Source organism: Xiphophorus hellerii, chromosome 15, assembly GCF_003331165.1.
Source record: "Xiphophorus hellerii strain 12219 chromosome 15, Xiphophorus_hellerii-4.1, whole genome shotgun sequence".
Taxonomy (NCBI): domain Eukaryota; kingdom Metazoa; phylum Chordata; class Actinopteri; order Cyprinodontiformes; family Poeciliidae; genus Xiphophorus; species Xiphophorus hellerii.
In genome coordinates, this window is record NC_045686.1 from 22574468 (window position 1) to 22600979 (window position 26512).

Sequence of the window (26512 nt, forward strand, 5' to 3'; positions counted from 1 at the left end):
TTAATTCTCTGGATCTTCTCGGCCCAGACTTCCCTCTCCCCAGCCACTTGTTCCAGCTCCTCCAGGGGAATCCCAAGGCCTTCCCAAGTCAGCTGAGAAACATAGTCTCTCCAGCGTGTCCTGGGACTTCCCCGGGGCCCCCTCCCAGTGGGACGTGCCCGGAACACCTCACCAGGGAGGCGACCAGGAGGCATCCTGACCAGATGCCCCCGAGCCACCTCAACTGGCTCCTCTCGATGTGAAGGAGCAGCGGCTCTACTCTGAGTCCCTCCCGGATGACTGAGCTTCTCACCCTATGTCTAAGGGAGAGCCCAGACACCCTGCGGAGAAAACCCATTTCGGCCGCTTGTATCCGTGATCTAGTTCTTTTGGTCATGACCCAAAGCCCATGACCATGAGGGTGGGAGCGTAGATCAACCGGTAAATCGAGAGCTTTGCTTTTTGACCATGACAGACAGGTACAGCGCCCGCTTTACTGCAGACGCTGCGCCAATCCATCTGTCGATCTCCTGCTCCCTTCTTCCCTCATTTGTGAACAAGATCCCGAGATACTTAAACTCCTCCACTTGTTGCAGGACACCCCCTCCCACTCCCTCCAACCCAGAGAAGCTTTCCGGCTCAAGACCATGGCCTCGGATTTGGAGGCACTGATCCTCATCCCGGCCGCTTCACACTCGGCTGCGAACTGCTCCCATGAGAGCTGTAGATCACAGCCTGATGAAGCCAATAGGACCACATCATCCGCAAAAAGCAGAGATGAGATCCTAAGGCCACCAAAACGGATCCCCTCAACACCTTGGCTGCGCCTAGAAATTTTGTCCATGAAAGTAATGAACAGAATCAAAGGGCAGCCCTGGTGGAGTCCAACTCTCACTGGAAACAAGCCCAACTTACTGCCGGCAATGCGGACCAGACTCCGACACCGGTCATACAGGGACCTGACAGCCCGTATCAAAGGGCCCGGTACCCCATACTCCCGGAGAACAGCCCACAGGGCTCGCTGAGGGACACGGTCGAACGCCTTCTCCAAGTCCACAAAATACATGTAGACTGGTTGGGCAAACTCCCATGCACCCTCCAGGACCCGCTGAGGGTGTAGAGCTGGTCCAGTGTTCCACGACCAGGACGAAAATCACACTGCTCTTCCTGAATCCGAGGTTCGACTATCCGACGGACCCTCCTCTCCAGGACCCCTGAATAGACCTTGCCAGGGAGGCTTAAGAGTGTGACCCCTCTATAATTGGAGCACACACTTCAGTCCCCCTTTTTGAACAGGGGGACCACCACCCCAGTCTGCCAATCCAGGGGAACTGCCCCCGATATCCATGCGATATTGCAGAGTCGCGTCAGCCAACACAACCCTACAACATCCAGAGCCTTAAGGAACTCCGGGCGGATCTCATCCAACCCCGGGGCCCTGCCACCGAGGAGCTTTTTTAACCACCTCGGCGACCTCGTCCCCAGAGATTGGAGAACCCAACCCAGAGTCCCCAGGCTCAGCTTCCTCAATGGAAGGCATGTCGGTGGGATTGAGGAGGTCTTCGAAGTGTTCTGCCCACCGGCCCACAACGTCCCGAGTCGAGGTCAGCAGCACACCATCCCCATTATAAACGGTGTTGGTGCTGTACTGCTTTCCCCTCCTGAGACACCAGATGGTGGACCAGAATCGCCTCGAAGCCGTGCGGAAGTCTTTTTCCATGGCCTCTCCATACTCCTCCCATGCCTGAGCCACATGCCACTTGGACTGCCGGTACCCATCAGCTGCTTCAGGGGTCCCACAGGCCAATAAGGCCCAATAGGACTCCTTCAGCCTGACAACATCCCTCACCGAAGGTGTCCACCAACGGGTTTGAGGGTTTCCGCCGCAACAGGCACCAACAACTTTGTGGCCACAGCTTGGATAAACCGCCTCGATAATGGAGGCATGGAACATGGACTCAATGTCCCCTCACCTCCCCCGGACTAGTTAACCAAACATTCATGACTTTAGACCTTGACAGAAAGCCAGAGTGCCTGCAAACAGGATATTAACTTCTGATATTTTCCTCACAAAATGTAATGTTTCTTGCTCCTTTCCAAAACCTGCTTTGTTGATTTCGAGTAGTGGCAGGAGAAACCGTTGGGTGGGATTTTATGCGGACTGTTGTTTCTTCCCATGCGTTTGCTTCTCATAATGAATCCCAGGATTTGCCATTTATCAATGAAAATGCAACTGTTGAAATCAGTGAAATGAAAAGCTGAGCTGTGCTGTCCTTGTCCGGATCTGAATCATCCAAGTCATTGTCCATATTGGCAAAACAATCTTTCCTAGCCGGCTCACCTTGTTCCAAGTCAGCACGCTGTTTCAAGACAGCAGGCTTGACTGCAGTTCTGTCTAGTGAAGTTCCACAGACAACTGTCTTCTGTTGTTTGCCACAACCTCTGCAAAGAATCTCCCCAGCCGGGTTAGCTTGTCCTTTGGGAACGGGCGAAACTTCGTCCCAAAACAAATCTCTCTTATGAGAGTCTGTATCGTTTCCTGGGAGAAAATGATCAAATATTTTCTGCATCCCTGTCGACACCATGTATCCAAGACCAAAACCTATTGGCATAAAGATGGGGACTAGCGCTGTTGAAATAGTAGACATTCTTAAGAGACACAAAGTCAAACCTGAAAGAACTGTTTCGATACTAACTGATGTATTGAGATTCAAGCATTCAAGCATTAAAAGGCTTAGAACTTCTTTGATCTGTTGTGATGTCATAAATGGCATCATGTACATCAGTGACCTCTCTGTTCTGAGGCATGGCCTTGCTTCTGATCGTTGCTATGGAAACAATCAGATCAATTCTGCATGACTCAAACTGAAATAATGTCTAAATATTTGAATAATAAGTTTTTTATTTATTTAGCATGAAGAGATTAACAATAGATTTCTGTATGACTGAATTGTTGCATTTGTGGTCTTCCGTACCTGCTGCAGTATAAATGTAAGTACCGGCAGTCAATTTTTTTCCTTCGATTTTTAATACTCTAAATGAATTTTTCTACTAAGTGTATTACCAGAAAAGAGCAGAAAAAACTGTTATGTCTAACAGTTTTTGAGATTTTGGTGGGTGGGTGTACCTTGCCACAAACCCACCTTTGAATAGAAAAAGATGGGGTTTTTGAAAGCCGATTACTCAAAAAATAAATCAGTTTGACACTTATTTGTAATGACATTCTTTAAATATGTATAAATCATGTTACAAAGCAAGAAAATGCACAGTATAAATAGCTTACTTTTAATGAAGATTCTTTTAAAAATGTCATTTTGAAAAACAAAAAATATGTCAATATTGACCCTAACAGGAGACATGGCATTTTGGGGATTCCATATTAAAAGAGACCCTTAGGAAGCCTTAGAAATTCCCACTTAAAATTAAATTTTTATCCATTTTTTTTGTGGTTATTTTTGCATTTTCACGTTTGGAAAATGTGATTTTGGAATAAAATTGCAATTCATAAATAACACTACATAATCAACTAATAAAGGTGTGTAGATGGTTAAAGTTATTAATTCTGATCAACTATATTACATAATGCTTGTCTTCAGTCGATGCTGACTCAACTTAGAAAACGAAATATTTATCACGGTTAGAAAAAGTTTAAAATCTATCAAATGTAAAAGGAGTGTAAAAAAACCAAAACACATAATCCATTATATTCATACCTGGAGCTGCTGTAGAGGATGGTGTTTGGGTAGTGACTGTGAAAGTTTTACACATTATTATTAGCAGAGACAGACACACTTATCAAAATCTGAAGTAAGACAATTTTCTGTTGCAGCTCAAAGAAAAACATTGTGCATAAATTTTTCTGCTTCATTCATTGTCAGGCTTGAGGAAGTGAGAGCATTTGACATAATAACTTCCTCTAAACCCTGTATAAACTCTGCTACTTCTTACTGCAGTCAAATTAGAAACGTTGCGGTTTCAAGAAAACAAGTCCAACGTGTTTGACACATTATTCTTCTTTTGCCCACACAGGCATGGAAGCGTTTTCCTTTCTGTTTCCTGCTTGTCTAAGTCAAAGCAGGGCGTGTTGAATGCCTCAGGCAACTTCTTTTTGCAAAGAACTACCGAACTGACCAGGGAAACAGCTACAGCTCTCGCCTTGGCACAGCTGATATAACTACATTCCTCGTTAACGAGCATCTGAAGAACGGGATCAAAATCGTTTGGAGGTCCAAAAGAAATTTTAAAAAGTAATTTGAATCAATTGTAACTGGAACAAGAACAGTTGTCCCCGTTGAGTGTAAAAAAAAAAAAAGCTTGCTTAAGGACTAACATGAAACGTTCAACTAAAACCACTCACTTCCAGACACTGTATGAAAGGTACCATGACTTTTTTTTGCTCACTGAAGTTAATCAATCAGTCAAGTTTATTTGTATAGCACATTTCAGCAACAAGGCAGTTCAATGTGCTTGTCATCATAAAATACAAAAACACAAAGTCATCAATGATAAATGACCCATTGTCTATGAGCTTATCCTCCCACAATCAGCTGGGTGAGTGCAGACCTTTTCCTGTTTTAGGCTACTTGAAATTACAAATTGCTAAATGCCAGAATGAATGATATTTTATAGAGTAGTCAAAAGTCTACATACACTCTCTTAATATTTGTTAGAACAGTAGTTAGAACTACTAACTACCATTGTTAGTAGTTAGGTCATTGAGGTCATTGTTTAACTGCAGTTAAACAATGACTGAGGTTATACATTTTAAGATTCCTTCTAAATCTACCTACATTAGAACAGAGCTGATGTAAGAGTCAGGTGGAGCTGCCTCACGCACTTTTTGAGCTCTGCACATACAGTATATGTTTCCTGGGATGGAAATCAGGACTTTGTGATAACCAGCCACACCAAATATATCTACTGCGTTATCCTCTAACCATCTTGCAACTAATTTGGTGGAATGCTCATTTGGAGCCAAGAGTCATTCGTGGGAAAGCTTTAACTTCCTGGATGGATGTCCTGAAATGTTGCTGTCGACTATCCACTTCATCTCTCAGAAGCTTACAAAGCAGTAAGATCGCCATCAGGGTTTTCCCAAATTGTTAGAAAGCAAAGTCATCCTGGGTGTGCCGTGGTGGCGTAGGGGTTAGCACGACCCACATTTGGAGGCCTCAAGTCCTCGACGCGGCTGTCGCAGGTTCGACTCCCGGACCCGGCGACATTTACCGCAAGTCTTCCCCCCTCTCCTCCCCCCTTTCCTGTCAGCCTACTTCATGAAAAGGGACTCTAGAGCCCACAAAAGACCCCCTGGAGGGGTGAAAAGAAAGTAAAGTCATCCTAATGTATGTAAAGACTTCATGCAAGTAAGAGAAAAATGTCTCAGTTTATATTTATTAATCGGACATTTAGCAAATATAATGAACTACAAAAACAGAATTTGGTCACATTTAAAGAGACAGGACTGTGTATCTTCCAGGCACATAAACCCATTTTATAACACCCATTTCTAGGCAACTATGAAGTTACCTTCATAGTTAACAACTGAAGATAACCATGTTACCTTCAGTTGTTATAAAAATACTGTCTATATCAAATATGACTTAAAAGAATTTTGACTTCTTAATTTAGCATCTTGAAATTAGGTCTCTGTCTCTTTAAAATCTCCTCTTTCTGAAAGTCTGTCTTCAGGAAGTCATCACTACATGGCTCCTCTATTAACCCTTTAACAACGTTTTTACCAGCGTTATTCTGAGAAGAAGCTCGTATGATGAGCTCAGCAGCTGTTTGCTAATTGCTGCAGGCTAGTCTGAAGGAGCTGAGAGAGCGGAGGGCCGCTCTGTGAGGCGGAAGCTCGACTCGGAAACGGCAGCTCCAAGGAGGAGCTTCGTCCTCAAAGGCGGAGCTATGTCCACCCAGGTGTTTTGCACAGCTGAATGGTTGCCATGGAGATTAAGGGATTTGTCAAACATGCATGAAAGAATCAAAGCAACACTCCAGGTATGTTTCTGATGAGCAAATAACATCATAATGTAAAGCTCAAAAAAGTTGATTTTCCATAATACTGCCTCTTTAATGGCAAAATTAAAATTAGTTATATGTCTTTTAAATAGTGAACATAAAAATGTTATTTCTATTATACTTTGGATTAAGGACATTTTTGTCCTGACATTCCTGAATATATGAAAGAGCTCCTACCTGTTTGGCTGCTGTTCACCTGGCAGACCTGACCGTCAGCTGGAAGCTCGTTAATGCAGCCACATGTGTCACCAACGATGGCGTCACACACTCCATAGGTAATACAGCTGTTATAAGACCAGGCAAAGTTCTCCTCGCACACACACTGGTACCCACTTATATTTCGTGAACACACTGTGGAGGGGAGGGAAAAAAAACATCAGCACACAGTGGAAATTGTAAATGTTATTTTTGAGACAGGAATAGATATCCATAAATATGAAATGACTCATTTGGCCCCCATTTCTTTCACTCAATTAAAATGTTTACCAAGACTGATGTACTTTAACCTACAAATATCAAATCTTTTGTTTTCTACCTGGCCTTGTTGCTCTTGAGACGCTTTACTTAGGAGAAGTGAGGGGAACAATTGGAACAAGTGAGGGGAAAAACCTTTCATCGCTTTAGAAAGGTTGGCTACCTCGGTGCTAAACTATACTGTACCTGTCGTGGCGTCAAGGTTGGAAATCTCACTGGTGCTGTCGATGAGTATGGGAAAACTGAGGTTGTTGAGAATCGTCTGAAGAATCTCCAGCTCAGAAAGACTTAAAACAACTTGGAACTCGTAATCAGTGAAATTCGTAAAAGCTAAAGTGTACACAGACAAAGAAAGACCATAACATATCTGAGCCGATCATTCTTCACAAAACTTACACCGATACGTAGACAATAGCCATTGTGCATCAGGGTGACTCACTTTCTCTTTTCTCTCTAACATGAAGGGTTGGTGATTTACCAGCCGTCAGTTCCTGTAAAAACACACAGATCAGCCCAAAACTTATCAACATCTAACTATTTACGGTATCAAACTCATTGGTTTGCACCATGTTTTAACTTTTCCAGGTGTGTTACCACAACTTGTTACATAACTATTTTTCATGCTGACCTCTAAGAAGACGGACACAGAGTGTCTGAATCCGGACTTGTCCAGGGCGCAACATATAACCAAAAGAACAACGGCCAACCGGATCACCTTTGGTAAAGCCATCCTCGCTGCGGAAAAGTTAAACATCACCATTACTGAAAAAACATATTATACCACTACGTACATCTAATACGTGGAGCACTGTTCATATTTGAAAACAAAGCTGATTCTAGGAAAAGCTATAAGGAAATCATCACCAGATACTGGTGATGATTTCCTTGTGTTTTCATGTGGTTATTTATCCCGTTTGAGGACATTCCTCTCAGAAGCTTTATCTCAAGCCATATCTGACTGCAGAGACAGCTTTCATCTACAGATTGATGACAGAGTGAGGTAAAAAGAAAAGAAAAAACAACAATAATGATGAATGCTTGTTTGCTCAACAAGAACTTGTAATTACAGTGCAGGACATTTTACTTGTGAGCCAAACTAAGCAGAAGGTTACCACCAAGCTACAGGGAAGCAGCACTGATGGAATATACCTTTATACAAAAGAGAAACCTTTTGAAAACTAAGCTTAAATATATCACAATATTAGCATTTCACAATATTAGCCATCTAGCAGTTTGGTTCACAAGTAAAATGTCCTGCACTGTAATTACAAATTCTTGTTGAGCAATCAAGCATTCATCATTATTGTTGTTTCTTTTCTTTTTACCTTGTCGTCAATCTGTAGATGAAAGCTGTCTCTGCCATCAGATATGGTTTGAGATAAAGCTTCTAACAATTTGACCACAAACAGTGTAAATTAAGAGTTTTCTAAACTCTTAATTTACTGGTGATCTAAGCAGCATTTCACATAATCAGAAACGTTGCATTTTAAACATTTTCCTTTTCGATTTTAGAAAAACGAATAAGTGCTTGACATTTTGTGCATCCCTGTCTGCCAATTGAGAGTGAAAATTTTAAAAACACAGATACGGTAGAGTGATTTTAGTTTGCGTTCAGTTAGTGCACAAATGCTTCTGTTTGTACCACAAGCAGGAAATTTATATTAGGAGTTGAGAAGCTGAAAGAAATCAGTCTTTGAATAAAAAGTCCTGCTAAGCCAGGCGTTAAGGGATAAAAGTAGAATAGAGTTCTGTAGGATAGGAGTGGAATTGAATTACTTTACCTCTCCAGGCAGCCTGGCTTCCAAAGAGGCTGGTGTCTTGAGTGCACGTTTATTTTGCTGCTCTTCTTTAAAGACAGAGACGAAAAGTCTCCCAAACAGGGAAAACACCTTTTGTGAACTTCCTGGAGCACTTTTCATGAATGCACAATCTCTGCCAAATGCACACTAGATACCTTTTTATTTTTTTGTCCGAAAATAACATTTAGGTACATCTTATTTTCTTCAATATTTACACCATTTTCTAGTCAATTTATATTCTTGTAATATACAAACACAAAAAACCTAAACAAAAATTTAGGCAAAACAAAGAAAAAAAATCTTCACCCACATGCACAATCACAATGCTCAAAGAATGCTGCACAGTGTCTGTCCACCATAGTTACAATACATCAGAACAACCAGAACAAGAAAAAGGTCTGGGGTAATTCTATACCTGAAGAGCAACATTATGTAAACTGGTTCCATCTAGTAAACATGAACTTCCTGACGGCGATTTAAGAGAGACCTATGTTAATATGTCTCTCTCTAATGCTTGTTTGAACCAGATTTTATCATTCTGACTTTTAGGGGAGCGATTTTAAAAGAGACACATGAATATATATAAAATTAATAGCTGCATAAACTGTAGCTATATTTTCTTTTAGGTAATTTCTGTACAGGTTTGGTTGCTAAGACTTTGGTGCAAATATAACTAGTGTCTCTTGTAAGTGGACTCTTGGGACTGGACGAGGAGAGATGGCTCACTTCTGGAGAAACTGGCAGAGCTTTAAGGGAGGGTTGAAGGTGAGGAGTAAGGCATCATGTATAATGGAGGGTTCTGAGTCTTCTATCAGGTTGTGATGTTATTCCCTCATCAAAACCATACCTGGAGTACGTTTTGATTCTTTCTTGCCTGTTTGAGGAATCCTAGAATCTCCCGTGGCAACCATTCAGGGTGCCTAAACGCCTGTTCATTACATAGGGCGCCGCCTAGTTACTCAAAACGACTGGGCTGGAAGTGACAGCAGAGATTAGCAAACACCTTATGGAACTGCGCTGGTGTCTACTGGTCTCATTATACAAACTATTTCTCAATGCAAAGCTCCTAAGAAATGGAACATTAACCAACATATCTGATGTGTACTGATGATGGCACTTGACAAAATATAATGTCTATTTTTTAGTTTTCTACACTTCTGACTATACAATGTTTATAATGTTTGTTCTTATGTGTTCACAGTGTAAAGTATTTTGAACTGCTGTGTTGCTGAAATGTGCTATGCAAATAAACTTGACTGGTGGTGGTCAGAGAGCACCAACAGGTGGCACTGGGGCAGCTGTGGCTACTATCCAGTAGCTTGCCACCAGTAATGTATGTGTGGGTGGGGGTGGGCGTGTGTGTGCATGGGGGAATGACTGTGAAGCGCTTTGGGGTCCTCTGGACTTGATAAGGCACTATACAAGTACAAGCCACGCCATTTTATTGATTGATTGACAAGAACAGTTGTAAACAGCATAATGGAGGAACGTTGTGATGACAAGGGACTGTATTAAAGAGGAGGAGCTTAAAGAAACAAGCACAATTTCAAGGTGTCACATTTCTTTTTAGTCATATTTGTTATTTTTATAACTAAAGCTAACAGTTACTTGATTGTGTTATAACATGGCAACATATTCCTGGGACGTACATAATAAACCTCCCTTTGAAAAATCCTGAACAGGATTATGTAAGTATAGAGAATAAAAAGATGTACTTTATGGAAACAGATCTTACAGATTAAAACTTCTAAAATAGGTTACAAGGTTATTTCAAGAAAGACATTATTGCTCTTGCAGAAATTAGCATTACTAAAGTAGGATCAGTAGTTTTGGGTGAAACATTTTTATGAGTAAAATGAAATGGTTATAATTTGTAAAAATGAAAACAATGATCAGTTAGAAATTAATGGGTCGAAGCTCCCATGTTCCTAAGTAACACCAGACTACTTCACCAAACGATATCATCAAAAACTCAAGCAGCAAACAAACTAACAAAAAACAATAAAAAGCACATAAATATTAAGTACCCGACTTTCAGTTCAGGTTTCCATAATGTTGAGGTAAGAGAATGCAAACGTAGAAATAGTAAAAACAGCAGCATTCACTTCTCAACCCACTTTGTAAAAGCTGAGGGACCCCAACATTTATCAAACATGTATTCATTTACCTGAAACAACTGATTCTGACAGACTGTAACAAACAAGCAAATATAACACTGCTCTGCCATCTTCAACATAAACAACAAGATAAATACATCAAGCTTAACGCTTTAAGAACATATCAAAGATCAAACTGGTACTTCCATCACTGGGACTTTAAGGCCGTTTTGCTCAGTTGGTCAACTTTCCAAATTGGGAGGCATCATCAGCAAATACCAGTTGTTGGAGGATCAATCACCGGATCCTTCAGAAGACCAATGATAGCCTTTTTGGGAAACTGTAACAACAAAATGTTTGTTTTTTAAAAACAGTTTGCAAAATCAATATGGTGAAGTGACAGAGCAGAAAAATAAACAATAACTGACAGAAACCTGTAACATCATATAAACAGAGATATCTGAATGCTGATTAAAGTCAGCACATAAAATGTTACTTCAAGTACAGTGCAAACAAACAGACATAAGTGCCCTTTAAAGTTACAAAGTATGAATTAAGATGTTTGATGTTCTTGCACCATTTTTAAATGTTCTAATGTTCCCCAAAAACAAGCTGGTAAGTCTGTTTGCTTTGTTTTTTGTTTTGTTCCTGTAGTGCCACCTAGAGGGCAAAACGGAAAACAGTTCATGTCCTGAATGTTGCTCAGTATACATTCAGTATACAAATACAAACCTGTGTGTTTATGTAATATCTACAAGAACACAGAGAGAACCATTGTAACATTTTTCACCAACAAAGGGAGGCCATTGTGGAAAGAGAGGACATTTCCCTGTTCTTCACTTTTTTCAATTGGAATGTACTCTACAAGTTAGCTGTAGAGGTATAGTTAATGTTGTAGTGCAGATGTTGACATGCCTGTCTTGAGATTATTAAGGAAGAATGGATGGGCCTAAAAGTTGTTTCCTATAGACATTTCACTAAAAGCTCAGTTGACCAGAGCTGCTAATATGTGTCACTGGATCTGGTGTCTTTGTAAAAAGGTCTACATGTGAGTAGCAGCAGTCAAGAGGCTTTGCAAACTGATGTACCTGTGGATCTTCTTAACTTCCAGAACAACTTTCCCAGAGTGAACACGGATGCTGGACTGGTGGTCTGAAACCAGAACAAGAAAAAAAAAATTAGAGGACACCAGATGAAGTGCAAACAATAACAGAAATAAAAGTTGATTGACCAAACTATTCTTACCCTTGTCCTACTCTGGCAGGAGAATTTCTTTGCTAGCTCTGATATTACCTAAAAAGTTAGTCATAAGTTAGTTCAGTGCATGAAATGTTTAATGGAAACATTACATCTTATTCGAGTGCAATAACTTATGCATAATATTTTTGGCTACAAATCTGACAGCCAAGGGACACTAACCTTTTTGTCCGACAGTGTTCCAAACATCAGAATGCAGAAACCCTTTGGAAACACATAGACGAGGCAGTTTCAACACATCAGAATGGTATTACTGACAAATCGCAATTTAAAAATGTTGTAATTATTATTACCTGAAGTGAATTTAATAATGCAAATGCAACATCGAGTCCAACGTTTTCTGAAACCATAGTTCCGATTCCCAAAACCCAAGTTACACCAAAAATTGGTGTTAGTACAGCCGTACACCTGACAACAACCAACAGAGCATGCCTCTCTCTTGCTTGGGTTCCAATCATTCCGACTCTTCTCCTCAATATTTTGGATATCACCAGAGTCAGGATTATGATGTTTATAGCCACTATTGTAAGGGCAGGGATCACAAACGCCAGTGACGTTTTATGCGTATCCCAGGAGAGCCAGAAGACATTTTTTTCTCCAATGTAGTGATTTGAGGGAGCAGTAACAGCTATGGTTATTGTTGCAATGATCAGCGGAGCTCCATATCCCAAAGAGAATCCAATGATCAGCATGGCTTTTTTAGACAGACCTACATCAAAGACATTGAAAGTCCGGTAGAGCAGCAGCAGGGCCGAGGCTAACATCCAGAAGAACAGGGCCAGGTAGAAAGAGTGGATGAAGAAGGTAGCGGCTGTGCAGGCCGGCGCACTTTTTGTGTTTGAAATGGCCGCTCCAATAATGAACCAAATGTCTGCAATCAGTAGGGACAGAGCGATGTTGACGATGGAGACGTGACGAAAGTACAATGTCATGTTGTCCCCAATTGTTTTCCAAATTATGCCTTCAGTGATGAGACATATAATCAAGGAAACAATGGAAATTGCAAGTCCAATGTATGTTATGTAGGTAAATATAAACTGATCAGAACTGTTGGGTGACATGAGAATAGAAAACGAGGTTGTGTGGTTGCAGTGGCAGTTGGTCACTCCGTTTTCATTGAATACTAGCGAGCAGCCATCGTCATTCCATCCTCCACGACCGCCAAAGAGGTTGAAATCCCAGAAAACACATTCAGGATTTCTCAACCTATCGTCTAGAACATCAAATGCTAAAGAAATATTTGTAATTTTGTCTTCGGGCCAAAGAAGTGCAACCTTTCCATTGATTACTTTGGATGATGAATTGCTTTTATCTCTTGGAGGAAGCACATTATCCATGAAAGCAAATATTATGGTAGTTATCGAGTGATTGGGTATGTCTATTTTCACCGAGGAGTTTAAGTCAACACTGCAGGTGTTCACTAATGTCAACTTGTTCAAACAAATATGGGGTGTTTCAATGCTGAAGGATTTGTTAACAAGACGGGATGTGATTCTTTCAATAGAGTACAGTAGTGAAGAGCTGACACTGTTTACTTTGACGCCCTCTTTTGTTTCATTAGTGTTTCTTGTGTTGTTGTTGTTGAGGGTTTCCCACGAAGTCTTTGCCTCGCCAATAGTGAGTGTGCCTACAGTTTCCAGGATGTTCTGGAATGACAGAAAATCAATATATAAAAGCTGAAATGTATATTTCTCTTCAAAACAAAACAACAAAAAACTCAATTACATACCTCCATGGAATCTTTTTCTATTTTAATTTCTAAAGATGATGCTGAATTTGCTACATTAAAAAGGATCCTCACGATGGCATCAATGTTGGCTGGAGAGTTAGTTATTTCATCAGTGAAGTTGACAGTCACATTGCTGAGTTGCTCTAAGAACAGTGGAAGAGTGAGTTCATCCAAAACCTGTAACATATATATAAAAAAATCTGTCTTTTTAAAAAGATATATTTCTAATATGATCTGAAAAGATATTGAAATGTTGGTGTATTATTTTGTACTACATACAAACTGAATAAATCCAAGCTAAAATAAAAGTAAAAACGAATTCTCAGCAGCATTTCGGAAAATGATCAGATTATGGTTCATTTAATGAAATGCAGTGTAGCAGAGGTACAATTTTTTTTCAATACAATGACTGAGAGTGAGAAAAGTCCAGAGAACAAGATGAAGATCACCTCAGACTGATCTAGCAGGTTCTTCACAACTTCTAAAACGCAGTTGTCTTGGATCTGTCCGTATTTACCGTCCGACTGACAAACTGCTCTTATTTCTCCCACCTTCCCCTTTTCGCAGCCCAACTCAGCCACAAAATCTATCGGTCCGTTACCAAACGTGTCATTTTGACACTTAATATCTTTGGAGAAAGAAAAATGTTTAGTTGTAGTTAAGGTTGTCATTTGAAAGATGGTTACATGTATTTTTTTTTACGTATTTGAATGTTATTCGGCATTGATTAAGACTCACCTTTTGATGGAATGAACATCAGTGTGATATACTTTGAAAATTTTGATGAGTTTTGTGATTCACAGGTGAAGATTTTCTCTTTTACTGAACAATCTTCCACTGTATATTCATGGGTGACATGAGAAGCTCCCCTGACATCTGCAACACAAAGTTATCAACATTACATTAGATACTTCTGAAGGGCGAAAGGGCATATTCATTAAGGAAACGTTTACAGAGCGGGCCTTGAAAAAGTATCGATGCCAATCTAAGTTTCTCATTGTGTCACAATAAACCACAAACTCCAATGTTTAGTGGGATTTTGTGGCAGACCAAGAGAAAGTAGATCAACATGTAAGGCTGAATGAAAGTCACGGAAGGTTTTATGTTTTGTTAGAAAATATAACAATTTTATTGTATTTAACATGTGTACACGTTGCTGTAGTTTCATTTTTAGAGGATGGTTTCTTTGTGTAAATCATCACATCATTGTGACGGCCAGGCAGGTTTTTTCCTTGTTAGATTTTACCTGTGTTTAGAAATGTAACCGTGTAGCCATTGTCGACAAAGCAGTTCAGTAACACAGAGTGCTGTGTGTCACATTCCACTGACATCTTAACTGGATTCACGGAGATTTGAGGGATCGGAATGGCTTTGGCATTTATGCTCTGTTTGAAAGTTGAATTGTCTCCCCGTTTTAATTTACAGACGTAAATCCCTGGTGGAAAAAAACAACAACAACAACAACAAAACAGTTCACTGTTAACATAACAAACATTAAATAACTTCATACAGAAAACAGCACGGCAATATGTGAATCCACTTATCCCTTCATTCAAACACAGACTGCATGTACTCGTGGAAGTCGGTACCGTAAACAGAGACGTAAACTTTAGTTGATGCACTGGACTGCAGGCAACACTAAACAGTTTGTGTTTGAGAGTTTTATCATTGGGACAGCCCAGACTCTGTCTGAAAGTAAGGGTGCATTCACACCAGCCCTGCTTAGTCCACTTCAATCAAACTCTAGTTTGGTTAACAAAGTCGGGTTCGTTTGGGGAGAGGCGAATGTGTTATGAACCCAAAAAAGCAAACTCTGGTCTGCTTACAAACCCAGGGGTCAGTTCAGCTGAGGTGATCTCAAGTGATTGTATGTTGTCTGATATTCTTCATCAGAACAAAGTTCTATCTTCCAGTTTCTAGGTTCTACATGCAACAATTTCCCACCTGATCGTTCTCATTGCTCAATCAAGTTTAAATCGGTTCCAAGCTCCTCTGTTGGTTCTCTGTCTCTTTATATTAACTCCACATGTGCACTTTGCAATGTGCAGAATCTTAATGTGTGTGACTAGGAAAAATTAAATGTGTATAGCTTCTAATATATGAACAGATTATTCAACAAATGTATTTCTATAATCCTGTAACCTATAAAAAAAATCTTGCAAAACAGACATCAGCAATTTCTGCAGTGTTAAAATTTTATATTTTGCGATGACATCATTAAATCAGTGAATATTTTATGTTAAAAATAAGAAAATATCTTAAGGAACTGGGAATATCATTATTGTCAACACTGGACAAAAAAAAAACATTCTTACCATCATGCAGTGGAAAAAAAGAAGACAGCGTTAGGACCGACTGTCCGTTCTTCAAGGAAATCCCTTTCTCAATGACTGTACCCATGTGTGTCCACTCTACGCTTTTGACCACAGTAAAGTTGAGGTCTTCAGGAGGAGGGCCACAGGTTAATGTCATTTCTTCCCCAGCAAATACAGTCGTGTTATTAACTTCTTCGACTATTTGAAGCAGAATATTAGAAAATAATTAGACGACCCTCATTACATACAGGTAATTTATTAGAAGACTACAGAAGAGCACATTCTCCAGTTTACTTACCAGCAAACTCCACCGGGTATGTTTCTGCCAGGCGTTTTAACATTTCATCTTTTGCTAATTTAACTTGTGAAACATCACCAGAGGGTGTAATGAGGGTGTAGTAAGCGATGGTACTTCCACTCCTGCAAACGACAGAGATGTAAAAAGTGGTAGAAACAATTGGGATAAATATTCAATACTAATATTTATATCCTCCAAAAATGAATGGGGGCTATTGTTTTTTAATAAAGACTACAATGTTAATTTTGTATAATCCCTAAAAAATGCTCTTGTATACTAGAAGGAATGGAAAGCTAACTACTTGAATTCTTGCTGAGTTCTTTTTACGTTTTACTTGAAGAAATTTCTAATTTGAGTCAAAGATAGTTTATATCAACATTTTTGGTTACAAATCGACCAACGATTACACGTGACGCGAGTACACATGTGAAAAGCTATGGAGGTGCACCATTCCAGTCAGTCCTGTCTGCTCCTACGTTTGACAAACCGTTTTACAAGCCTGTGAACTTGTCCTACTAATTCTTTATATGTAAATTGTGAAGTGCTGTGACTGACAATATTTAGATTACATGTGTTTGGTATGAAACTAATGGCATATCTGGAAATGTTGATCTATATCTTATATATAAACTTATATAGTACCTTACATATTTGAAATATTCTGTTTCTACAGATGACCACTGTGAATGGCTTTATTTGGAAAGTTTTGACAAATTTCAAAACTACTAAGTTTGTGCAATAATATGTGCATGCGTGTGTGTACACCTGTGTCCAAACATGCATATTTCAAATGTATATAAAAAACAGACTAACCTGAAGAACAAACTCTGGACTATACATGTTTTTGACACAAACTTCTGACAGTTGCTTTCAGCCTGTTTAAGACAAAAAAAAGAGTCAAGCCACAAAAAATAATGTCTCTCTTTATCTAGAAATTCTTCAATGGTGTTATAATAAAGATGGATATAAATTAATACTTACCGCACCACAGACATCTTCATAAACGTTACTGGATGGATCATTGTATGAATTTTCAAAATCCATGTTAATTGTGAGGGTTCCATTAAACTCCTTTAGGGTTTTGTTTACCATTCCAGGTGAGGTTGCATCTACTAATGTTGTACTTAACGTAGTTCCTAATGAAAATGCACGTATTGTTGTCGTTTTTTCTAGTATAGCTGCATTTGAAGTTGTCTCAACTGCTGTTTGTTTTGGGGTTACATTTGCCACTGTGGTGTCAAGTATTGTTTCTGGTGAAGTTGCATTTGACATAGTTGTTTTTAGAGTTATCTTCTGTGTGGTTGCATGTGTTACTGTTGCGTTTAGTGTTATTTCGGATGTAACTACATCTACCACTGTTTTATTAACTGCAACTTGTGTTGTGGTTACATCGGTCAGTAGTGTGTTAAGCTTTTCTTGTGAAGTTGCATTTGACATTATTGTGTTTTGACTTTGGTCTGTTGTGGTTTTATTTGTCACTCTTGTGCTCAGGTCCATTCCTGATGACGTTGCATCTAATAATCGACTATTCAGGATTGTTTCTGATGAATATGTACGTGCGTCTGTCGTGCTTGGAGTGGTTTCTGGTGAAGTTGTATGTGTTACTGTTGTGTTTACCATCGTCTGTGGAATATCTGCATTTGAAGGTGTCTTAGCTTCTATTTGTGCTGTGGTTAGATTGGTCATATCAAATATTATTTCTGGTGAAGTTGCATTTGACATTGTTGTGTTTAGAGTTCCCGGTGCAGTTGCATGTGTTTCTGCTGAACTTGGCATTATTTCTGGTGTAACTGCATATGTCACTGTTGTCTCACTACTTGTATTTCTTGTGGTTTCATTTGTCACTCTTGTGCTCAGACCCATTCCTGATGAGGTTGCGTCTATTGATCTTGTTTTCAATGCTGTTTCTGTTGAATATGTGTGTGTGTCTGTTGTGCCTGGGGTTGTTTCTGGTGAAGTTGCAGTTGCCATTGTTGTGTTTTGTCTTCGGTCTGGTGTGGCTGCATTTGAAACGGATGTGTTTAGGGTTATGCCCAGGATAGTTGCAGCTTCCTCATCTACTATTCCTGCTGTGGTTACTTTTGTCACTGTTGTGTTCAGAGCCAACCCTGGTGAGGTTGCATCTTCTAATCCTGTAGTTTTGGTTGTGATTACTGAATAATCATGTTTTTCTTGTGTGCTTAGAGACATTTCCGGTATAACAGCACTTGAAGTTGTCTCTACTGCTTCTTTTGCTGTGGTTTCGTTTGTCATTGTTGTGTGAGGATATGTTTTACTAATCATAGAAACTATTGTGTTTTGACTTGGTCCTAGTGTGGTTACATTTAATGTTGTGCTTGGTACTAATAATAGTTTGTCAACATCTCCAACTGTTGTGTCTCTTTCTGATGTGGTTGCATTCATCACTAGTGTATCAGGTGTTGAGCTTTTTAGAGTTTTATCTTGCATTATTTGTGTTATTACTGTTTCCGTGACTGCAGTAGCTTGCAATTCTTTTGACAACGTTGTGTTTGGAACTTTATTGTCTGGAGTTGAATAATTTATTGGTGGTGTTGATGTCACTGTAAAACAAAATCAAAGAACATTAAGTTAAAAAAAACAATACATTTAAAAAGCTAACAGAAGCAATTCATTGTTTTTAAGGATTAGAGAGCAAAAATAATTTAATGATAAATCAACAAAATACAATATCTTTCACACACATTCAGAACATTTGTGTGAAACTGAAGAGGTGAATTATTTTTTCTGCTGTGTAACTTAAGACACCAAGTTGTCCAAATTATCACCTGTTCACAATTATGTACTTTTTTAATTTCACTTTACATCGACATACACATTTATGTAGGTTTATCACATTATCACATAAAATACTAAGAAAATACACTAACCTTGGTGATTTAATGTGACAAAATAAAAGTTTGCTTTGTAAAAATATGTTTTTATGACATAATCTGCACATGAAACACCTGAATTGGTGAAAATGTGAAGGTTTTGACTGATGCAACTAGAAGTTGAACCTGTTTGCTGAAACAAACTCTAAGCTCTGTTCATCTGTTGAACTACAAGTCAGATCTTCATGTTTTTCATACCTGTGGGAGGTGTAGGAGTTAAATCACACTTAGTAGCATCTGAGGAGTAAGAGAAGAACCAAAATTAAATAAAAGCAACATATCTAGGATCATTAGGACTAGAGTCTGAAATACATATTACAAACAAACAAGGTCTCTCCAGCTGCGATTCCATTACGAATGTTTGCAAAACTTTGTTGATATTCTACTAATGTCATCCTCCTACCACTTCCTGTCGTCTTCTTCGTCTTTTCCACCAGTAGAAACATTCAGCTGTTGATCAGTGACTCGTGGGTTGTGAAAAAGTGTTTCCATTGCAGTTTTACAAAATACACAAATTTCAACATGACCGAAAAACTCACTCATCCTAATGCAAACTTTTTATTAAAAATACATGTTTTTTTTTTTTTGCTTTTTTCCTCCAAAATTGCTGTGTTTTCATTAAGCTAATTTATTTTCATAATTCCAATTTGTGTGGATATGGTCAATCGAACGCAACTTTTGATCTTGGACAGATGTCTTTTTGATTGACATTAACATTTATTAAAAAACCCCACAAAAAAACCCCAAACAGAATGCTTACTTGAGACAGGCTGACAGAACTCGTCATTGGGAGGAAGTCCATATAAACATGTACAGGTTTGATTGTTGCATGAGTTGCTGCTGTTACACGTGTCACATGGCCAAGCAAAGCCGCTCTCACATCGACACTGGAGCCCATTAGCAGAGTTTGGATCGCAGGCTGTTTCAAAAAAAGGTTTTTTTAATTCTCATTTAATCTGATTCACGAGGTAAACCATTTAACTTAAACTGTTACTTACCTGTGGTGAAGGACATCTCTTTCACTCCCACAGACTGAGAGAGGGCTAATGGGAAGGAAATGTTTTGCAGAGTACTTCTGAAGGAGCTGAATATGCTTGATGAAACACTAGAGGTTGGGATGTACAAGACAATGCCCACATTGATGTCCGCAGCGTCTGGGTGTGAGAGGTAAGAGAAGAGTTCATGAAGCTTGTTGATGAGAAACACTTTTCACGTTAACAGTTTAACGTCAGGCGAGTCAAACTGCATAAACTTTTAAGTGGCTCAGTTACTTTTAGAAACAAGACAAAACTGTGCATGAGTTCAGTATAGAGCTGAACAGATTTATTTCACACCAAATCATCAATTCTTTTGTTCTTAGGACACTTAGTAACCACGCCACCTGTGTGCTTAAGGTCATCATCCGTTTGCCCCCAAGGGTCATCCAGGTGGAGTCTAGATGTTGCTTCAATTATGTCATGGGAAACTTCTGAAATGTTACCTGACCTAACTGAGTTAATTGGAGACACAGCTGTGGATGTATTTTAAGGCCACAGCACCAGTAAACTGCTCTCTGGTTTGACACCATGGGAAAATCAAAAGAAATCAGCCAAGATATCAAAAGCAGAATTGATTGTGGAGCTGAATGATCCTTGGGAACAATTTTCAGATGCTTGAAGGTGCAGCATTAATCTGTTCAAACAATTGCACCCAAATACTGTATATACATGATGGGAATGTCCAATCATCATGCCACTCAAGAAGAAGACTGTGTCCCAGAACCTGTCTCCTGGGAGATTGTGTTTTGGTCTGAAATGTGGAAATTGGCCCAGAACAAAAACCAAAAACCTTGTGAAGCTGGTAAGACCGAGTCACTATTATCGATAGTGAACCTTATCCTGTACCCGCATCAACTGAAAGGCTGCTGAGCAAGGAGGAAGCCATTACTCTAAGAAAACATAAAAAGGATTACAGTTTTCAAATACAGACAGAGAAATTACATGTTTCATTTTTGGAAACATGTCCTGTGGACTGATGAAACTAGAGAGGAACTGTTTGGCCACAAAGACCGTTGCCACATTTGGAGGAAAAAAGGGGAAGCCTTGTAACACCATCCCAACTGTGAGTGGCTGCAGCATCATGTTGTGGGGCTGTTTTGGTGCAGGAGGAACCGGCACGCTGCTTCCCAGCTTCTACTTAACATCTCCACCAGAGGGCATATTTTCTAGAAGTCGTACATATTGAAATGTCAGCATAGGCATTGTTAAGCCCTCTCTAAACCTACCTATTTGTCTGCTGTTTGGCTGGCAGAACTGACCATCAGCTGGCAGGTCATTAATGCAGCCACATGTGTCACCAAGCATGACGTCACACACTCCGTATGCAATGCAGTTGTTGTTAGACCAGGCAAAGTTCTCCTCACACACACACTGGTACCCAGTTACGTTAGGTGAGCACACTGTGGGGATAAACCATCAGCACATAGTGGAAATGTTTCATACCACACTTGCTGAAAGACTTCAAATGTGGATCTATAAACTGAAAAATACCTGTTGTGGTGTCCATACTGGAAATGTGACTTGTGCTGTTGATCATTATGGGGAAGCTGAGGTTCTTCAGAAACAGTTCAAGAACCTCCAGCTCAGAAAGGCCTAGAACAACTTGGAACTCATAATCATTGGTATTTGTTGGAACTAGAGTGGAAACAGATACAAACATTAAAACCTTTATGTTGATTCTATAGGCATATTTTACAAATAAATAATGAACATTGTGCTCTGCAGTGACTCACCTTCTCTTTTCTCTCTTTCATGAAGACTGGGTGAGTTGATTTCCATCAAGTCCTGTAAAAATCATCAGATTAATCCAACTGTGAAACCAACACTGATCAATAATTGTTTTTGGTATATACCGAATGGGCCACGATGCCTGGTAGTTTAGTTTTCAGTGCTTACCTCATAGAGGGGTGTGAATCCTGGCGGGCTCACAGTGTAGCATAATACCAGAGGAATAAAACCAAACCACACTGCTTTGGGGAAAACCATTCTGACTAAAGAGAGAATAAAAACCATCATCATAAAAAAAAAAAAAACATTTATCGCCTGCAACACACTGTTTCATACTTTTTTTTAAAGCTACAAGGAAGTAATCAATAAACATGTGCGGAAAGAGAAAAGGGAGAAAAGCAAATGCAAAGTATTCTGCTAATAGAACATTTTCAGCTGTTTTTCTTTTAGAGTACAAACTTTGAATAAAGGTGTGAAGAGTAACGGCGGTACTCTTCACACCTTTATGGTCCTGAATCTGTAGAACACCCTGATGCCCACCATGGATTCCATGGATTTTCAGAAACAGCAAAGAATTTTTCTTTGGCATTGGAGAACATTGAAGAGAAAGTCCCTCGCTGGAAACACTGCGTACTGGAGACCGAAAGAGGATTTGATTCAGTTCTCACACATCTTCTCGGTGAGACGACTGCATGTTGAGAGACAGAAGAAATGACTGAAAACGTCCTTTTTGCCTTCATTTCTAAAATAACGGATCTCAGGTGGAAAGATCAGTGTTTCATTGATGAGGTTTACTCCTCACCTTCAAGACTATTGTCCTCAAAGGAGATTTCTAATGTTAAGGATCAGATTTAACTTGTTGTCCTTCTGAACGGTTCACTCAAGAAGCCTTTTATATGTCTTTACCTTTCGCTCCTCGATTATTAAAGATGTTATTTCCTGTACACCTTTAACACTGTTTGATTTACAGAAACAAAAATGTGATTTTTAAACAAAGGAGAGAAAAATAAAGCAATCTACAGTCAATTTAGTGGTTCCAACAATGTTTTCATTAACTTGTCCAAACCTCTTGTTGGGGATTTCATATTAGTGACAAAATAACAGAAGATTGGGAAGATTGAATTAAACTAATTCAAATGACTGAAGGGTCAAGACTTAAACCATTAACAAGGTTACTCTCAAGAATGAACATCAGCTCCTGGTATAACCTGCGTAAGGTCATAGTTGTATGGGGCAGAGAAATAATAATCAGAAAGTTCCCTAAAAGTGATGGCATAGCTGGTTTTGGAAGTCCTATTGGCGAGTAGGTGGTAAGAGGTATCAATTGTAGTGGGGAGTTAAAATGAACAGAACTACTGTCATTCACTGGTTCAACATGTCTGAATAGATTTGTATAAAAACTCCCATAACAGAGCCGAGCTCTAGTGGGTGACACGTGTTCATGGAAAATACTCCAGGAAGCTCACAAACGGTTCAACGTCTCTGTATTGGAACATGAGCAGGAAATGGAATATTCAATCCTGACACAACTTCCTTGGACACGGCAACAGGTGACCATCTTATCATACAGACACAAAGGTGATTCTACAGTTTGCCAAGGGCTTAGGCAATAAAAAAAAAAGCAATGAGATAATCATTCCCTGAGATCTTGTCAAAAATATTAAGATAGTTACTAAATGGCTTAAGCTTACTAGAGAAAAGCTTATTCAAAATAAAGTTATCTTCAGCTGTTTAATAACTAATTCTACGAATAACATCATCCTGATACTGAAGGATATTACAAAAAGCTCAGTCCAGAATGTGGAACCACTGGCGGTTTAGCCTTTCTGTAAATCAGTAACTTGTATTATTTTTCATGTAATTATAATAAATTATTTTTTATTTTTTTAATTATTATGATTATTACTATTTTCTTTTTTTTTCTCATGTGGACCTAGTTGTGTCTTTAAAGCTGACGACGACGATGATGATCATTTTAAATAGCAAATATTATGTGGCCTTCTTATGCAAAATTCTGATCAATGAAAATGACAATTTTTTCCAATTGTCTCAAAGTTTTCTGCTAATACAACTCAGTCACTACAAAGAAGGCTGTGAGGTCTAATGGGATGTAAAAATCCATTTCCAGTGGTTGCAGTTCGACTTGCAACCGGTGGGTTGTTAGTTTGAATCCCCGTCTGTCTCAGTTGTTGCATCCTTTGGAAAGACACTTCACTCACATTGCCTGTTGGTGGTGGTGCCAGGGCATGGCAGCTGTGACAGCAATGTAGCTTGCCTCCATAAGTGTGTGAATGTGTGTGTGAAGGGGTAAATGATTGGATGTAGTGTGAAGCGCTTTGGAGTCCTGTGGCTAGGAAAAGGCTCCATTCAAGTTCAGGTCTTTTGAAGAAAGTCCACCAGTCCCCCGTCTACCCAACATTACACACATATCTTGCCTATAAATTCTAGGGCTTAGTAGATAAATTTGGGTGGACAAAGACTTATTAGGTAGGAGTTCTGTCCATCTAAGGTGGTAATGCTTACAACGAAAACATGTTACTCAACGGGATAAGCTAAAGTAAACTTCTGTCTTCACTTCTTACAGATGTCTTCATTTTCATTGGGTTTTTTATTTGTTTTTGTCAATCTGGACAGATAAATTCACTTCATTTTGTTAGACCTGTCTCACTGAACTATTTGGCTGGAGAACAGGAACCGGTGCTGGTTGCTGGAACAACATATTCCCTTTTAGAAGTGCTTCATTCGACCTCGTGTCAAGGCCACCAGCCATCCGCCTGCTTGTACTAGCAACACTCCGCTGCTCATAAATAAAGGATGTTAGGTTCATAGGCATGGAAACATGGTTCACCTGGAGAGTGCTGTTCGCGTGAGAGTTTTGAGGTGAATTTGTTTGAATAATTTGCATCTCATAATACAATAGGCCACTATACTTAGGGAAATGCAGATTTGTTGTACATGTACATGTGAGTAAAATGTCAGTTGAAATCAAAATTGAATTATTAGGAAAAAATGTAACAAGTTAGAACAGTGATCAAAACAAATTTTTCTGTCATCCTTTAGTTATTTTTCAGTAAAATTTTGCCAGCAGAATGTTTAAATCCCGTTTCTGTGACCATGAAAGCCAGAATTTATATTTATCATATAACTGCTCTCCTCTAACTGCCTTGAAAATGCCCTCACTGAACTCTTACAGTTAGCAAACTCCCCCACACTGACAACATCTTTAATTATTATCAGAACTCTAAAATATGAAATTAAAGAACTAGTGCTCATTTTAATGCCTGCAAACACTCTGTGAAGTATCTCTCGTATCAACAATCTTATTCTGTGTATTTAGAACTTTTTTCCAGTTCTCTTTTTCAAAGATTTTGATCATTTCTAATTAACTTTTAATCATGATTGATATGTCGTACTGTGAAATGTTTTATAACTGAATGGTCAACTGTCTGATATTCTATCATGTCTGATAGAATGGGAATGCAATGAGAGAATGGTTTCCACAATGATTTTCAGATATTTGTGGTAGGAATAAAATTATACATTTTGTTTTCCCGTCAGCTGTGTACAGTGATGTATGTTGAACTCACCTAGAGTCCTTTGCTAATTGGTAAAGTGGTTGCGACGTCGTCCTCTCCACCAGATGTTGCCGAGTAACCAAAGATCTCTGTTTGCTTTCTCAGAAAAAAGAGAAACCAATGATTTATTGAAAGTCATCTCAGAAAGAATACGTTTCTGGAATGTTTCCAACCAAAACTGAAAATAAGTCAAAATTTTTACCTTCACTGAGTACCAACTGATGTTTTGTCTGCTCTGTAAACAAGAAAAAATTATAGCTGGAGTTCAAATATGTAATCATTTCTTAAACACCAAGCTCCACTAAACATCAAAAGGTGCTCGTGTAGATTGTAGTTACATGGTATAAGAAAGCAGTGTGAAATAAGATGATTACCTCTCGCTGTATCCTGGCATCCAAAGAAGCTATGTTAGAACTGAACATCACTTTTCCTGCTCACGTTCAAACACAGACATGAACCGTCTGTGAACTTCCTGGAGTATTTTCCAGCAGTCACATGGGTTATCTAACTCCAGTCAAAAGTTCGTTCTGTGCTGAACTATTTCAGTGTCCAGTTTCACTGTCCTGCTTGTTCTTCTGTCTCTATTTCAAGAGTTGAATCATTTCAAATCGAAATTATCATATAAATATATGTTGAAATGTCAACTGCACTGTAAAATACATAATTTTACCATATAAATATGAATCTTACCATATTTCTACGATACAATTTTGGCAACCGCAGCTATTGTGCCGTGAATTAAAAACTTTTTTTCTTTTTTTTTTACAGTGTGGGCCAAGTTTGCAAGGAAGTTTTCAAAGTTTATACAATTAGTTGTGAAATTTTTAAGAATGCTGTAAGTCTTTGGAGGCTTACTTTTTATTTTACTTGCATACATTATTTTTATTGTACAATAATAGACTGAAAATCAGTTGTAAGTAGACTGAAATAAATAAACTTTTCATTTTCAAACGCAGTACCCAAACGGCTCTTGAATCATTATGGGTGGATTTGATTGTTCAAATTCATTCATTTTGCTTTTGTTAAACCTTCTAATATTCAATCTGTCTTCTGCTTTACTTTATGTAAGAATCTGCTTACCAAAACCTGATTCATATCACGAAATAACGGGTATGTTAAAACACTAGAACCGGAAAGAGTAGTCAGGGATGAAAGTCAATGTTTAACATGTTTTGCTTGTTGCCTAGATACAAGGAGGAGGTGGTAAGTGATGCCTAATTATGGTAATGAGATGAGTCTGACGAGTATGACATTAAAAGTTCTTGTCCAGACTTCAGAGACACGATGAGAGCTGCAGTAATGCTGTGATGCTAGTC

The 26512-nt window shown here is 39.0% G+C and overlaps 2 protein-coding genes across 3 annotated transcripts in view; both read right to left on the reverse strand.

The window, feature by feature from the left end:
• LOC116734619 (uncharacterized threonine-rich GPI-anchored glycoprotein PJ4664.02-like) overlaps nucleotides 1–8321 on the reverse strand; it is a 43052-nt gene extending 34731 nt beyond the window's left edge. Inside the window, exons 1-5 of the mRNA XM_032586106.1 lie at nucleotides 8253–8321; nucleotides 7100–7206; nucleotides 6911–6962; nucleotides 6658–6801; nucleotides 6175–6348 (exon numbers count right to left, since the gene is read on the reverse strand). Of these exons, the coding sequence (XP_032441997.1) occupies nucleotides 6175–6348; nucleotides 6658–6801; nucleotides 6911–6962; nucleotides 7100–7201 (472 nt within the window). The 5' untranslated portion in view covers nucleotides 7202–7206; nucleotides 8253–8321. The remainder of the gene's footprint in view (nucleotides 1–6174; nucleotides 6349–6657; nucleotides 6802–6910; nucleotides 6963–7099; nucleotides 7207–8252) is intronic.
• A 92-nt stretch (nucleotides 8322–8413) lies between these two features.
• On the reverse strand, nucleotides 8414–25433 carry LOC116734086 (adhesion G protein-coupled receptor F5-like). 2 transcript variants are annotated; one of them, XM_032585237.1, is made up of 14 exons: nucleotides 19055–19564; nucleotides 16947–18526; nucleotides 16779–16840; nucleotides 15966–16087; nucleotides 15668–15865; nucleotides 14599–14787; nucleotides 14091–14228; nucleotides 13802–13980; nucleotides 13353–13529; nucleotides 11917–13269; nucleotides 11786–11827; nucleotides 11612–11659; nucleotides 11455–11518; nucleotides 8414–10706 (listed from the first exon to the last, which is right to left on the reverse strand). In XM_032585237.1, exons 2-14 carry the CDS (start codon nucleotides 18411–18413, stop codon nucleotides 10660–10662), a joined length of 4086 nt encoding a protein of 1361 aa, XP_032441128.1. In that variant the 5' UTR covers nucleotides 18414–18526; nucleotides 19055–19564; the 3' UTR covers nucleotides 8414–10659. The 2 variants fall into 2 exon arrangements, with proteins under 2 accessions (XP_032441128.1, XP_032441129.1); XM_032585238.1 differs by lacking the exons at nucleotides 8414–10706; nucleotides 11455–11518; nucleotides 11612–11659; ... (6 more) ...; nucleotides 15668–15865; nucleotides 15966–16087 and adding exons at nucleotides 19855–20010; nucleotides 21120–21293; nucleotides 21385–21528; ... (2 more) ...; nucleotides 25209–25292; nucleotides 25399–25433 and having other exon boundaries at nucleotides 16781–16840; nucleotides 19055–19775.
• Nucleotides 25434–26512: the final 1079 nt, after the last annotated feature.

Bases quoted from the DNA above. Each gene is read 5' to 3' on its own strand.
- LOC116734086 (XM_032585237.1), bottom strand. From the start codon at position 18,413: ATGCAAGATAAAACTCTAAAAAGCTCAACACCTGATACACTAGTGATG. The intron at 13,530-13,801 runs GTGATCTTCATC...TATATGTTACAG, and splicing joins ACCTGCTAGATCAGTCTGAG to GTTTTGGATGAACTCACTCT. The intron at 11,519-11,611 runs GTAAGAATAGTT...TTCTGGTTTCAG, and splicing joins CCTGCCAGAGTAGGACAAGG to ACCACCAGTCCAGCATCCGT.